Source organism: Cantharellus anzutake, assembly GCF_015039405.1.
Source record: "Cantharellus anzutake strain C23 chromosome Unknown EI90scaffold_10, whole genome shotgun sequence".
Lineage (NCBI taxonomy): Eukaryota > Fungi > Basidiomycota > Agaricomycetes > Cantharellales > Hydnaceae > Cantharellus > Cantharellus anzutake.
Window position 1 is genome coordinate 999188 of NW_024066960.1, and position 13147 is coordinate 1012334.

The 13147-nt window shown below is 49.0% G+C and overlaps 6 protein-coding genes across 6 annotated transcripts; 4 read left to right on the plus strand and 2 right to left on the minus strand.

Annotated features, from left to right (window-relative positions):
- Nucleotides 1-28: 28 nt before the first annotated feature.
- On the plus strand, nt 29-1379 carry EI90DRAFT_2968779 (2-phosphoglycolate phosphatase; the record flags this gene model as incomplete). The annotated part of the gene is made up of 6 exons (XM_039055631.1): nt 29-179; nt 239-330; nt 387-533; nt 596-903; nt 969-1072; nt 1129-1379. The coding sequence occupies 6 exons, from the start codon at nt 29-31 to the stop codon at nt 1242-1244; spliced, it is 918 nt and encodes a 305-aa protein (XP_038919699.1). The 3' UTR covers nt 1245-1379.
- Nucleotides 1261-5242, minus strand: EI90DRAFT_3152423 (kinase-like domain-containing protein). The gene is made up of 11 exons (XM_039065789.1): nt 4684-5242; nt 4483-4620; nt 4175-4426; nt 3982-4121; nt 3297-3929; nt 3095-3240; nt 2365-3045; nt 2090-2308; nt 1901-2034; nt 1690-1846; nt 1261-1635 (listed from the first exon to the last, which is right to left on the minus strand). Exons 1-11 carry the CDS (start codon nt 4801-4803, stop codon nt 1577-1579), a joined length of 2679 nt encoding a protein of 892 aa, XP_038919700.1. The 5' UTR covers nt 4804-5242; the 3' UTR covers nt 1261-1576.
- EI90DRAFT_102625 (surfeit locus protein 6-domain-containing protein) lies at nt 5071-7025 on the plus strand. The gene is made up of 5 exons (XM_039051418.1): nt 5071-5538; nt 5599-5679; nt 5738-6112; nt 6167-6501; nt 6560-7025. The coding sequence occupies exons 1-5, from the start codon at nt 5338-5340 to the stop codon at nt 6741-6743; spliced, it is 1176 nt and encodes a 391-aa protein (XP_038919701.1). The 5' UTR covers nt 5071-5337; the 3' UTR covers nt 6744-7025.
- A 1740-nt stretch (nt 7026-8765) lies between these two features.
- EI90DRAFT_3044658 (uncharacterized protein) lies at nt 8766-9358 on the plus strand. The gene is made up of 2 exons (XM_039059350.1): nt 8766-8839; nt 8909-9358. The coding sequence occupies exon 2, from the start codon at nt 8945-8947 to the stop codon at nt 9197-9199; it is 255 nt and encodes an 84-aa protein (XP_038919702.1). The 5' UTR covers nt 8766-8839; nt 8909-8944; the 3' UTR covers nt 9200-9358.
- A 578-nt stretch (nt 9359-9936) lies between these two features.
- EI90DRAFT_3144627 (putative NIT2-nitrilase) lies at nt 9937-11056 on the minus strand (the record flags this gene model as incomplete). Its single annotated transcript, XM_039065171.1, has 6 exons — nt 9937-10048; nt 10115-10186; nt 10241-10419; nt 10478-10594; nt 10655-10865; nt 10917-11056. The coding sequence occupies 6 exons, from the start codon at nt 11054-11056 to the stop codon at nt 9937-9939; spliced, it is 831 nt and encodes a 276-aa protein (XP_038919703.1).
- Nucleotides 11057-11201: 145 nt separating this feature from the next.
- On the plus strand, nt 11202-12542 carry EI90DRAFT_2910656 (DUF431-domain-containing protein; the record flags this gene model as incomplete). Its single annotated transcript, XM_039054407.1, has 7 exons — nt 11202-11276; nt 11351-11632; nt 11692-11701; nt 11817-11945; nt 12068-12093; nt 12278-12329; nt 12454-12542. The coding sequence occupies 7 exons, from the start codon at nt 11202-11204 to the stop codon at nt 12540-12542; spliced, it is 663 nt and encodes a 220-aa protein (XP_038919704.1).
- Nucleotides 12543-13147: the final 605 nt, after the last annotated feature.

Consider the following 13147-nt stretch of genomic DNA (forward strand, 5'->3'; position numbering starts at 1 on the left):
CGTGACATCCTCTTTCCCTGCTGGCAGCATGCCTTTCACTAAGTTATCGGGCGTGGAGGAACTTCAAACCCTTTTAGACTCTTTCGACACTTGGATGTTCGATTGTGATGGTGTAATCTGGCATGGGGACCATCTAATTCCCGGCGTTCGACAAGTGCTGGCACTTCTGCGATCGCATAGTTGGCAGTTTTTCGTATCTTTCGGGACCATATGGCTTACTAGCTTCGCCGCTGGTCAGATAAACATATGATCTTCGTTACCAATAACGCTACAAAGTCTAGAAAGTCATACAAGAACAAGTTCGACAAGCTTGACGTGCAAGCCGAAGTTGTAAGGGAACGCGGTATATTGCCATCTGTGTATGCCTAAATTTGTTCCACTACTAGGATGAAATCTTCGGATCTGCGTATGCTTCTGCCGTCTACCTCTCTTCCGTGGTCAAATTGCCGAAGGAGAAGAAGGTCTATGTCATCGGCGAATCCGGCCTCGAAGAGGAGCTCAACAACGAAGGAGTGGCTCACATAGGAGGCACAGTCTGTATTCTCCCCCTGGCCAATCACTTACATCGTGCATCCCTAAAGTTCGCCTCCACCAGAGCAAAGAAGACAACACCTTCGAACCATTCGACCTCCACAGTTTCAAACCCGATCCAACCGTCGGTGCAGTCCTCTGCGGCCTTGACACCAAAATAAACTATACCAAATTGGCTAAAGCGCAACAATACCTCACACTCAACCCAGGGTGTCTTTTCCTCGCTACGAACGAGGACCCAACGTTCCCCGTGAATGGGGGCTATCTTCCAGGGGCCGGTTCCATTAGCGCCCCGCTTCGTTACATGCTTAAGCGAGATCCGACGGCTATCGGTAAGCCGAATAGCACCATGTTGGATTGTGTAAAGGCAAAGTGTGTGCCGAAGGCGCAGTTCCCTTACGCAATCATTTATGCTTAACAACCAAATTTCGCTCCAGACATGACTTTGATCCTCAGCGAACCATCATGGTAGGCGACCGCCTTGACACTGACATCCTTTTCGGAATACGTGGAGGCGTCAGCACTCTGTTAGTCTTGACTGGTCAGTTCATCCGCGATAAATCCCTTTCCCCGTATACATTATCAAACCGAATCTAGGCGTCACCACAGAGAGTGATATCACTGGGCCGGGGGCCTCTCCGATCACCCCAGACTTCGTAACACAATCTCTCGGAGACCTCGTGGCTCTCATAGGCGAGGAGAACCGCATCTAGAGAGAGACCTTCTTAGAATCATTAGAACAACACATTACTTTCGAATAATTTCTAGATCTCTAATGTAACGAAGCACCAGAAAGTCAAAGATGAAGGTGCGAGGTCCTTAGAATACAACAGTTGTGTGCGATTGATAAAGACGGTAGCTCTGGGAAGGGCGTTGTGCATCACCTTAAGAGCAAGGAGTCCGAGCGGAAAGAAAAATTACTGGCAGAAATCACCCATTAAACGTGCGAAAGAGACTGAAACGAAATAAAGAGAAGGAAAAAAAAAAGCAGATAAAAAATAACGTCCGAGGTGCAAGGCTCCCGCGATGAAGCTCATTCATCAATTTATAATTTATCAACACGCTGACGTAACTTCGTGAGACGCTGTTTCGTGTTAGAGATGACTGGGGAACAAAAACCGTCAGGAATAACGAGCCCGACGATGGTAGTCAGCTTACAGTTCGAAATCGTCTTCTTGTCCTGCTCGACGTAAGGATTTTCGGCCTGAACAACGTCATCTTCTATGGCATACAGCATCCACAGCGCACGTTCATACTCTTCTTCACATTCTTTGTGTCTATCGAATATTGGTTCGAGGGTGGCAGCATGTCTCAGCTAAAGAAATAACTAATTAGTCTGGTGGAAGTGGTCAGGGACGTGAGATTTTACCAGATTGAGGGCGTGATCGTATATCACCCGATCTATCCACAATGTTTTCTGGCTATATCCCTCCGGAAGCCACGTCTTAAGTGTGTTCACCTTATCCATGCTTCGGTTAAACGTGTCCCGAGCCCAGCTGAATGCTGTCAAAAATCATGAGTAACAATGACCTTGTGGTTAACAAAGGTACGTACGTACCTTCGTCAACGCCAGAACTGGGACTGCGATTTTCGTCCCGTTGAGAGTGCACTCGAATCAAATCGATAGCTTTCTGCCCAAATGCCATAACCGTCAGGTATAATGATATACAATGCATTGCATGCTGCTCCATCTCGATTTCGCGTTTTCGCCGGCTGTCTGCCCGGTGAGGAGCTTCACCCCGCTTCGGAACAAATTGAGAAGGATCTGAAAGAGGTTCTGAACGGAGGTGTCATAAAAGTTGTGAACGGTCGTCATCGTGAGATTGGACTCACTGGAAGGCGAGGCTTCAACTTTCTCAAATTTGGTATCTGCCCACTCAGACAAGACATGTGCCTTACGAGCAATACCCTCTAATTGACCCAATAGCTCGTTTTCGGCGGGTGAGATGGCTCTTATACCCAAATCAACACCAAGGAACCGGGGTGACGAAGAGTCACCGGCCGATGGAGTACTTGGCGGCTCGCTCTCTCGGCGTGTAATGCTCCCAGGAGAACTTGGTGTCCCATCCGTCATAGCTGTGGGGCTACCAAATAGTTTCTTGCTTGCAATGTTCAACGCACGTGCTAAGGCACTGGCTGGAGGTTTGATGAGGAGTGGAGTGGCGAGTGTGGTACCACTTGACATGCGGGGAGTAGGAGGGAATTTGTAGTCATTTCTTTCGGTTAAGTCAGTAGGCTTGCGGTATGTGGCAGCGAACGGTGGATGATTGGGCAGTGATGAGGTGGGAACGGTGGTTGGAGGATTGCGCTCAACATCCGATGAGGGTGGAGTGCCGTGAGATCGATGTGGGTCTTTGTGTGGGTCTCTGTCGCTGTTATTGTCGCTGCTAGAGCCTTCCGATACATGACGGAATGTCGGAGCTGCATCCAGTGTCCGACGGGCACCATCTAGGCGTGGCGAAGATGATGGCCCCGATGGCTTTCGAACTGATTTTTTCCGCGCTGCTTCAATCTCTGATTTTCTCGTCAGAAAGGATGGATATCAGCATAAAGTAGGCCCCACCGTCAGCGACTCTATTAAATTCTACTGCGCGGGTATCGTCAACCAGCACGTAATCTTGCCGCAATACCCCTTCCACATCTACGGACGTTAACAGGGTCGACACGTCAGTTCTCGCGCGAACGGCAGCGCCAGACCGGCGGGACAAGCTAAAGGGAAAGACCATTGGAAATACTTCATGTTGGCTCATAATAAATTTACCAACCTGCTTGGGTCTCGCTGCCGCTCTCCTACACCGGACTGTGGGGTTTCCTCGGTGACCGGTGCAGTGTTCTCGCCGGCCTTTTCACGATCGCGATGTCGATCCCGGGACCGATCTTTATCTCGGTGTTTCTTACGTGTGAAGTGGAACTCATTCTGCATTTGATAGAGTTTGGGGTCATATGGAGAACCTTCGACCGCAACGGCGGCCTCCCCGTTTCCTTGGATGGCAATTTTGACAGGTGTTGATTCGATGGGTTGTTCATTGATCCGTTTAGTATCACCTGCCGGCGCAACAGATACGCTCCTGCCATCACCTGGGATAACCCCATTCAAGACGGGGGAATTGAAAAAATCATCGAATCCAGCACGCTCCACAGGATGTCGTCGAAGTAGAATACGTATAAGTTGCTTAATGTCAGGGGGAACAGGAATGACTCCGACTTTGGATGGATCCTCGTCCGGGAAAGAAACCCTGCTGTCCGCTCGATTGATTTTGTTCAGCAATTCAATATGATTATTCGCTCGAAATGGTGGTCTCCCAACAGACATCTCGTACAGAACCGCTCCCACTGACCAAAGATCGGCTTTAGCATCATACTTCTCATAGCTGAGGATCTCGGGTGCCATGTACAATCTGTGTAAACAAGTTAGCGAAAGACAGCATGCGAATGAGCGCGAGTGCTCACGGAGAGCCACAAAGAGTCTCGGCCAGAGTTGCGTGAGGCAATATTCGAGCGAACCCAAAGTCCGCTACCTTCAATATTGGAGTCCCTAATGGAAGTCCACTGGCGAGATCTTCGTCAGCTGCAGGCTGCAAGAGAAGATTCTAGGATTTTGGAATCAATCAGGTGGAACTATCTTCATCGAATCAGAACACACTTGTGGCTTGAGATCGCGATGAATCAAATTCCGTTCCCGAAGAAACTTGAGGGCTTCCGCAAGCTGCCTGAGAAAAGACCGAACAATTTTTCGGTCGAGACCACCAGACTTGGGATGCGGATAGAAGATAGGAGCGGCTCCAGGCTCCGGAACGTATTGGAGAGTGTCGACTTTGCCTCTCGCTTTGATATAATTACTAAGGTCACCCCCGGAGCAATAGTCCATGATGAGGTAGATATGCTTCTCCGCCTTCTAAACATAAATTAATGATTCGTATAGAAAGCTAAAGTGAGCGTTTCATGACGTACGACGATATCCTTAAGCGCAGTAATGTTTCGATGATTTAGAGACTTTAATATAGTAATTTCGGATTCAAGGTTGTCGAGTAGTTTGGCAGTCAAGATAGCCTTTGAGACAGTTTTAATAGCTACAGCACTACGGTTTTTCTGAGAGAAGACAACATTAGGTACGGGAAGGCTAATTGAATCAAGCAAGGGGGGGTGGCATACAACATGATAGCCACGGTAGACTGTGGCAAACGAACCGGTACCGATCACATTTGTAAGCACGTAAGGGTAAGCTTCCTCGTCATCCTCAGGCAATCTTGGCTTCGGTGCTTTAGATGCCATACCCTAACGTGGAAGACGGAAAGAGACAGGTGAAGGATTTAGGAGTGTAAGGGGTCCGTGAGTCAGCAAAGAGTGCTTGTGCTTAAGTGGCACGTTTTCCCATAGGCTTTCTAGCACGCGCAATGACGCTGTTGACGGGCGTTCGAGCGTCGTCCGTCAAAGATGGTGAAGGCAATGATCCCACAATATGGCGACGATAGAGTTCTCTGGCGGAAGCAAATCACGCTCAAACCAATGTGCGGTACCGTGGGAACCCCGCTGTGCAGCACCCCTTCTGAGGCTTGATACGGGTGCGACTCCTCGGATGATGATGATTGGCAGTATATCATTGAAGCGGAATGGACTATGGAATGTCCATCGGTCAGCCGCCACTGCCACTTATATTAAGGCCAATCTCAGTGCGCTAAGACCCTGAAGCACAACTGCAGGGCTTATGTAAGGACACGCCCAGAAAACAAGATCACCGTGGTAGAACCATTTGGACCCAGCGGTTCTTATGGAGCCCATTCAAGCGTTCGAGACATTCAAATAGCTATGTATGAAACGCTGGGCGCTTCGGCGGCAAGCGCCACTCGGCAACACCCGGGCCCAAGTCGAGATTCCACTAAAATGTCGCAAGTCATACCAACCTCAGAGCTTCGCGCGTCACTAGAAAAGCACAATCAGATATTTGAATCGCTTCTTAGGCTTATTCCAGCACGATTTTACCTATCCTATAGGCCATTTCAGGATACTGTTTGTCAAGCAGCGTTACTTTCTTGCTGGGTCTGAAATCTGCTTGTTTGAAATGCACAGGAAAACATTAAGCGCATTCAGAATGAAGGGACGAGTCAGAAGATGAGTAGTGGTGCGAAAAGGGGACCTAAGGCCAGGAAGGTGAGGAGCGCATGACTGCTCCGTTGGTCAGTTTCCTCACGCTATTTTCTTTTCACAGCTCGATCCGAACAATCACAAAACCGTCATTGATATCCAGGAAAGCTTGGCGGAGTCATTGCACGCGACCAGGCGGAAAAACCCTTCCAAAAGTAGGAAAGAAAAGGACCTGGGTGTGTCTCGGACTGACGCAGACAATTCAGACGACGCCATGGATGACGACCCTCGGGATACGCAGTCTGGCAATGTGACAGAGCTTCATGAAAGATATCGTTCTCGGCTTGCTTCTTTCCGCAAGGAGAGAGGCGAGGTTGACGATGACGATGATGGAACCGGGGTGAAAAAACGAGAAGAACGGGAAAAGACAAGGAAGGCGAGGAAGGAGAAAAAGGAAAGGAGAAAGAAGCGAGAAAGAGAAAAACGTTCCGCAACTAAAGTGCGTATTTTGATCGGACGGTGGACAGTCTTTGCCTCATGATTACTGTCCCAGGTGCAACTTGTGGTGCCTGAGCCAGATAAGCATCCTATAGAAAAGGACAATGAGGCAAATGTTACGTTCTCAGCCATTCCAGACCAACCAAACCCGAAGCATCACAAGAGAGTAGTCACCACTTCCAATCCCCATCAAGCCCTCGCTCAAATTACTGCTCGGGAAAAGAAACTTGCTTCATTGCCAGAGGAGAAGCGAGCTGAGATAGAGGGGAAGGACAAACTTGTTAAAGCCCAAATGCGCCTCGCTGGAGTGAAGGTCAAAGACGATGTTGAGAAACTGAAGAAGTCTATTACACACAAAGAGCGTGCAAAGGCAAAGAGCGCGAAAGAATGGCGAGTTGTCCTACCCTGACATTATTTGACAGTAGTCCTAAAGACATTTCCTGTTCAGGGAGGAGCGCAAGAAGAATCTAATCAAGGAACAGGCTGTAAAACAACAGAAACGCTCCGACAATATCGCAATGCGGAATGATCGTCGAAAAGAAAAGCGACTTCACCTCAAGTCGAAGGCGAAGGGTAAAGCTCTTGATAAGAAATCTTCATCAAGTGGGAAGCCCAAAACCAAAAAGGCTTGAGACCCTCCAACCAACTGGCTGCCTCGAACAATTACAACCATTCACAACTCCAACGTAATCCGCTATATGCATGCTTTTTACCATTCCGGTCTCACGAAAATCACGTATTGTTTGCAACACTTATTCGGTCAGCAGCCGGAACTACTCCCGGCTCACCCCAGCCTTGACGGAAGTGATATAATATCTTTCGTATTGTCATCGGTAGCAGCGACGGTGCCTGGTCATGATGAATGTCCCAGGCACTCTTTCATCCCCTCCACGTGTTTTCAGTTCCCTCCCTCGTTGTGCGGCAGAACCGGTAATCTGCCTGCGTAAAGGTAGTGAATCTTGAGAATGAGGATTGCTGACAGCCCCTTAAAGGCAAAATATCCGAGCGTGAATATGACACTTTTGTGATATTAAATCCGAGATTAGAAATGGCTCGTCGCTTGGCGGCAGGAATATCCAAGCTCGGATGCTTTCTGCATTGTACGTGTTGGTGAAAAGACATTTGTCCCTGAGCGCGAATATTGTAAAATCCTCGACAGATTCGAGCGTATCTTCAGGCTCGCCTGCATGTTTATATGTTTTTGTTTATTTACTCATGTTTGTTCCATCACTCGCGATGCAATCCAACTTGTTCACGGCTTGACCTTTCAAGCTCGCCCCCAGCTATTTTCGTAACTAGGCCATCAATCATCCATTTCAATCTGGCTAGCATATGCTCATCCTGCTCAATGTGTCCTGAGTTCTGCTTTGAGATCACAGATGGCCTCAGTTTCCGAGCTAGTTGCCTTCAGTGTCCCCTCCACTTCTTCTGGCTGCCAAGATCCTCTGGATGGACCATTGCATCAGAGATAACCATGTGCTCGTACGAGTTCGGAGCAGCCAGCTTCGACTTGTCCAAGTTCTTTGTTGTAAAACCAAGTGGGATAGGTAGTCTCGGAGGCGGGACAGAACATGGGATTCATTGGCGTACTTCTCTATTCTGGTGTTGACCAAAGCGTACATCATCCAAACATGCTAAATACTCAGCACTTTGCCCCGAATCAGTAGGGTTGATACTGCCTTTCGGCCCCACCATGCCAGCTCCTGGAGTCGGAACACTCAGGGTGTCTTGTTAGTTTGGCTAGCTGATTGGGGTCTTTGCTACCTCCCTAATCACTTCGTGCCGCTACTACACTCGCTATGTACTTTTCAGGTGCTACCTGATATCGAAGAAACCTTATACCGAGGTTTCTTTGCTTCATTGTGCATTCTGTCCACATCAGGGGCCAACCTAGATCCGGGAAATCCAGTTCAAGTGGTGAAAGCCCTCCATTTCTCCGGTGCTGCCATGCCAAGGACTATCTTGAACCTTGCATGTCAGCAAAAGACTACGCTGCCGCGTGTCGTCACCTAGCTTTGATCGAGTCAGGCAACACCGACCCAGGCCCTGAAGCTGCCTTTTGGCAAGATTGGGTGCAGCTCAACAACCTTTCGGACGTTATACTTCGCGCGATCGAGAGCCACCCTCTACACTCGCCTTTCTTCGAGGCGCAGTAATCGGAGCAGGTAATCGCTTTACGCGTCCTCCCATCCCAACCCCGTCTTTGCGTTTCGGTCGCGATGAGAACCACCTCGCCGGGGAGCATCTTATATTCGCCGAGGCGGCCGCGGCCGTGGCAGAGTCAGCCACTCGGAGCCCAGGCCTCAACACGTCACCAGGAACGAAGCGGCGTTCAGCGCGACGAGCCAGGCGCCATACCCATTTGGTAACCCGCAGAATACGAACCAGGAGCCGGGAAAATTGATGAACAACGCCGACCCCTCCTACATACCTGACAGCACCGACAACTGAGTTCCCCGTCGCTACCGAGTGCATTAATAGACCTAAGCGACTTGTCTATGATCCAATTGCAGTCGGACGACACGAACGTCGCAAAGGCGCAAGGACACGAGGCGGGACCATCCTCGGAGAATGTCTAAACGCGCAGTAAGTTATTGGCCGACTTTTGTTTCATTATTTTTCTTTTACCGTGCATTGGCCACCCCGTGGGAAATGGGCAATAGACTCGGAAAGCACTCTAAGCTCGGCCATCCAGATTGAGGGGAACCCTCATAACAAAAGTAGCCTGGTTTGTTCATTTCTTATTTGTACAACGATGAAAGGTTTCTATATAGGATCAGGCTGACTCCATTCTTAGGTGCGAGTTTCGACAACGTCGCAAGAGGGCGAGTGTATGATGAGAGCCACAGCAATAGTGGTCATAAGAGGTTGGCTGTTCTCCAGTGTCTCAGGCAGAGCATCAGTCGTGGCAACCACAAATGCTTGCAACTGTTTCCCTTGCCTAGCAAAAGCATGTGGCCCTGAGTTAGATCGGTATCGAGGGCACTTGGTTAAGAGAGTGGCTCGCGAGGGTTGCTCACCATCTTGGAGTCTTGTGATCTTGCTTCGTGCTGGAGGGGGATGGGCTGACTGTCAGTGCATCGGGTGAACTTTCTGATGCGTCGGCGTTTGGATTCATACGTTGTCCTCAGGGCTCTGTTCAACAAGTAGCAAGGAGAAACCCTACACTATCCTTGTCATACGATGGCTGATCGATCGTTGGAAAAGCTCCAGGAAGTTGTATTTACGACGAATTTTTTAAAATAACATCGGTGATATTCTGTACATTTCCGAGATTGATATCCCCCGTTGGCCTTCGTTTGCCGTCTCGTATTCGTGTTTTGTCCACGCAATATCCTGGGAGGGGCAACTGGTTATGTCCGATACTCACATGTCCGATGTTGGATGAATTTTTGGGCCCTTGCATGGTAATTATCCGAGCTTCAAAACGAGGTGATTCTCCTTCGGCGCTCGCGACTACATCGCACCAGGTGGGTGCGCAATTTGTATTTGGATGAACAACCAGCCGGTCCGCTGTGTTGACGCGACGGTGCATGTATGTGTGGGAAGCCAGCATATATCTTTCGGTCGGTCCGGCTCCGCACCACGCAGGAGCGCTAAAATTCGATATCATGAGTGCGCGTGGCTTGATGGCCGTGCGCGTGTGGGTCACGACCGGCTCCGTCGCTGTAAATGCATCCTCCGCGTTCTCGTTCTTATTCACGAGAAGCAGGTTTCCGCCTGATTCCCATTTATGTGTTCGGGGACATTTGGTTGGGGAGATCAGACATATGGAATCAATGTTCATGGGTGTTGCATTAGAGAGATTTCCACATGGCGGCTGGATCATTTCAGCGCCCATCCCATCGGCATTTCTCTCCGGACTTTGTTCAGGTAGCCCAAGTCTATCTCCGCAAAGCATATTTTCCCTTTCTCGGTAGCGATCTGTGGGCATTGCCTGTGAAAGAAAAATCAGGTCCATGCATTTGTTGCAATGATTGGTATCCTCGGAGTTTGAACATACGCTACGATTGTCCCCCAAGGATCGACTATCATTGCTCGGCCGTAAGAGCTCCGACTTGGGAAGTGTTCGCCACTTAAGGAAAACACTAATAAGCATCTGATCCAGCCCCCGAGGCCAATTACTTACCTCTGAGCACTTCCGAGGACATAACACTGGTTCTCAATTGCTCTAGCTTTCAGCAGCGTCTCCCAGTGCGCAGCCCCCGTATGTGGGGCGAAGGCTGATGGATACGCTAACAATTCCGCGCCTTGCCGCGTAAGCGAGTTTGATGGCTCGGCAAATCGAATGTCATAACAGGTTTGTAACTTTTGAGGAAGCAAGTAAAAGGGGGTATTTCATCTGGGATGAGCAGACATGGCATACTCCGAGTTTGCCGATCGGCGTTGAAACAGGGGCCACGATTTCCGTGCCAGGGATCGTGGTTGCGCTCTCCAGGATCTTAGGCCCTGTCGGCGATAGATCTACGTCGAAGAGGTGGACCTACAAAGGGCACGATAATCATCGCTGCCAGTTACATAACGAAAATATCATATTTGATACCTTCCTATACTTCGAAATTATGGAACCATCCTTCGCGATAACTACGTTGGTGTTATAACCCTTCTCCATTGAGACCGATGATGGTGGACGCTCATGTATTCCGACATTGACAAAAAGTCCCAAACTCCGAGCCGATTCACGGATTGCATTCAGAAATGAGTGCCTCTCTAGTGGCTGGCTCAGCTCAAAGACCGAAGAAGCAGGCGACATGCTAAAAAGTTTCTAGTGATTAAACGAGAAACGCAAGTGGAAAGAGAATTACAAATCTGCAGCTTCTGGGAGGAAAACCATCCCCGCACCCCGACTGGCCGCTTGCGTGAGTAACCTGGTGACAGTTTGGACATTCCTCGCCACAGAAGGTGTAGATGTGATTTGGACCACGGCGGCCGTTGCTTTGCACATGGCCAGTCATAAGGTGGCTGTGTACTTGATCACTTGACTCAAGAACCCTCACGCTCGGACGTCACCTCATTGGCTCGCGATGGCCATTTCCTTCGTAATCGGTTAGGAAGTGCCAGAAAGGGATGGTTTGGATAGCGCTCAGATCATGGTTTTAGAACACATGGAGGATGACGATGAGGAGACAAAATCTCTTCCCCCATGGGTGGCTCTCGAATATCGCGTATGTTCTTTGCAGCACATCGCTTGCCTACAAATAGGACATTTACCAAGCTAGGTATTCACGCGATCCGATAGCATATCCTGACACTTGCGGGCGCGGGCTCCACCGTATACTTTACGAATCTGTCCACAAACTCTAGCTGTTTTCTCCGAGAGTCTTTGGGGGCCGTTCCGGGTAGTATTGCACCAGGGGGGACTGCGAATGAAGTGACTTCCCTTGAAGCCACCACAACTAGCATCTTAGATCTCATGAGACAGAGGGACATTCCCATCGAGCGTGTGTGTCTCTTGGATCCCAAAGCGACACAAGAGCTTTCTCCTGAAGACGGAGGTGCCTTCGATTATTTCTTATTTGGGGTAAGAGTAGTTTGATTCTTGGTGACGTCGTTTCTAACCCAGTTGTTCACTCCTGGTAGGGAATATTAGGTACGTTATTGGCGCCTTTCAACGTTTGTCCTATGTCACGATTAGCATATTGCAAATCGCAAATTGCATCTGTTCGTTGTTCGCTTCCTTCACCGTAATGACATTTATTTTGAAGGTGATGACCCCCCTCGAGATCGAACTTCTGAGCTACGAGTACTTGGTTTTCCCTCCCGTCACCTCGGTAGCCTGCAAATGACCACCGATACTGCTCTCGGCGTCACAAAAATGATTGTGGTTGATAAAAGTAAGTGCTAATTTCACTGAGGCATGCGGCCACATCGTTGAGAACTACTGATCCTAACCGGTGGTTTAACCGATTCAATGACCGCTCACCGAAAACAAACAACTCAATGCGCACTTACTCAGGACTCATGCGAGAAATTGAATTTTTAGTAAGTGAGACAGAACTTGGGAGAAGCGGCCATTTGGTTGGGGGGTTGGCACCCTTTGGTCGCTCCATCGTAAGACCGATGATAATCAGGGGATTTGCCACTCTGCTTTTTCCGGCCGATTTCTTTCCACTCCCCTGTTCGGTTCTGGATTCTCGCTTAAATCCTTTCCTATTCCCTCATTTAGGACCATCCAACTATCTACTTCAATGCAAAAGAAAGCGTCGAAATGCCCTTCCGTGAGTGGATCACAGAATTCACCCCATCACGAGACAAGTTTTACTGACATCATGAGTTTTTCCTCCCCCATTCCGCTTTCTCGGCGCATCGTTTCATACTATTTTAAATCCGTGTGTCGCGTAGGGTATATTAAGATCAATGGGGAGCCACTAATGCCTCCTGGCATGCGCGAGCATTTGCATAAGGATCTCGACCAGGCATTTGACTTTTGAACTACACTGTAACAGTGGGCTTCCCAAGCAACAAATGCAAAAATCAATTAAAATTCCCGCTACTCGACCTGATTGAATTTGTTGATGGCTAGGTCCCGATTCCCCATACCACAAGGTCCTCCATCACCATGTAATTTCCTCCACTTATGCCGCGTGATCCACATCACTTCTTCATTTTAATCCCTTTCCGAACTCTCTTATCTTTCTACCTCTTCATTCTCTCCATGGAATCCCCTCGGCATCCTGGTCTGCATGGCTTCAGAAGAATGATAACGAGGCTCCACTGTAACTGGATCGTGGTAAGTACCTAGGCAGGATCCCAGCCTCTACTAAAGTGTAAGTACCACTATTCGGGAGCCTGGGGATTGAGGCGAAATCAGCTTAGTAATACAATATGTTATGCCTTCACAAACAAGGATAGACGTGTGGGATCAAGACTATGATGTATGTGATGGTAAATGAGGTACTAAGGAACAAACGTGTACAAGTCGTCACCAACACCCCCCCCCTCACCAAAATTTCAATCCAAAGGTGAAAAGAGCAGGGACAGTTATTGTTGTGTAACAAGCTTTCTACAAAACAGCCACGCTTTCCTGGTGCATCGC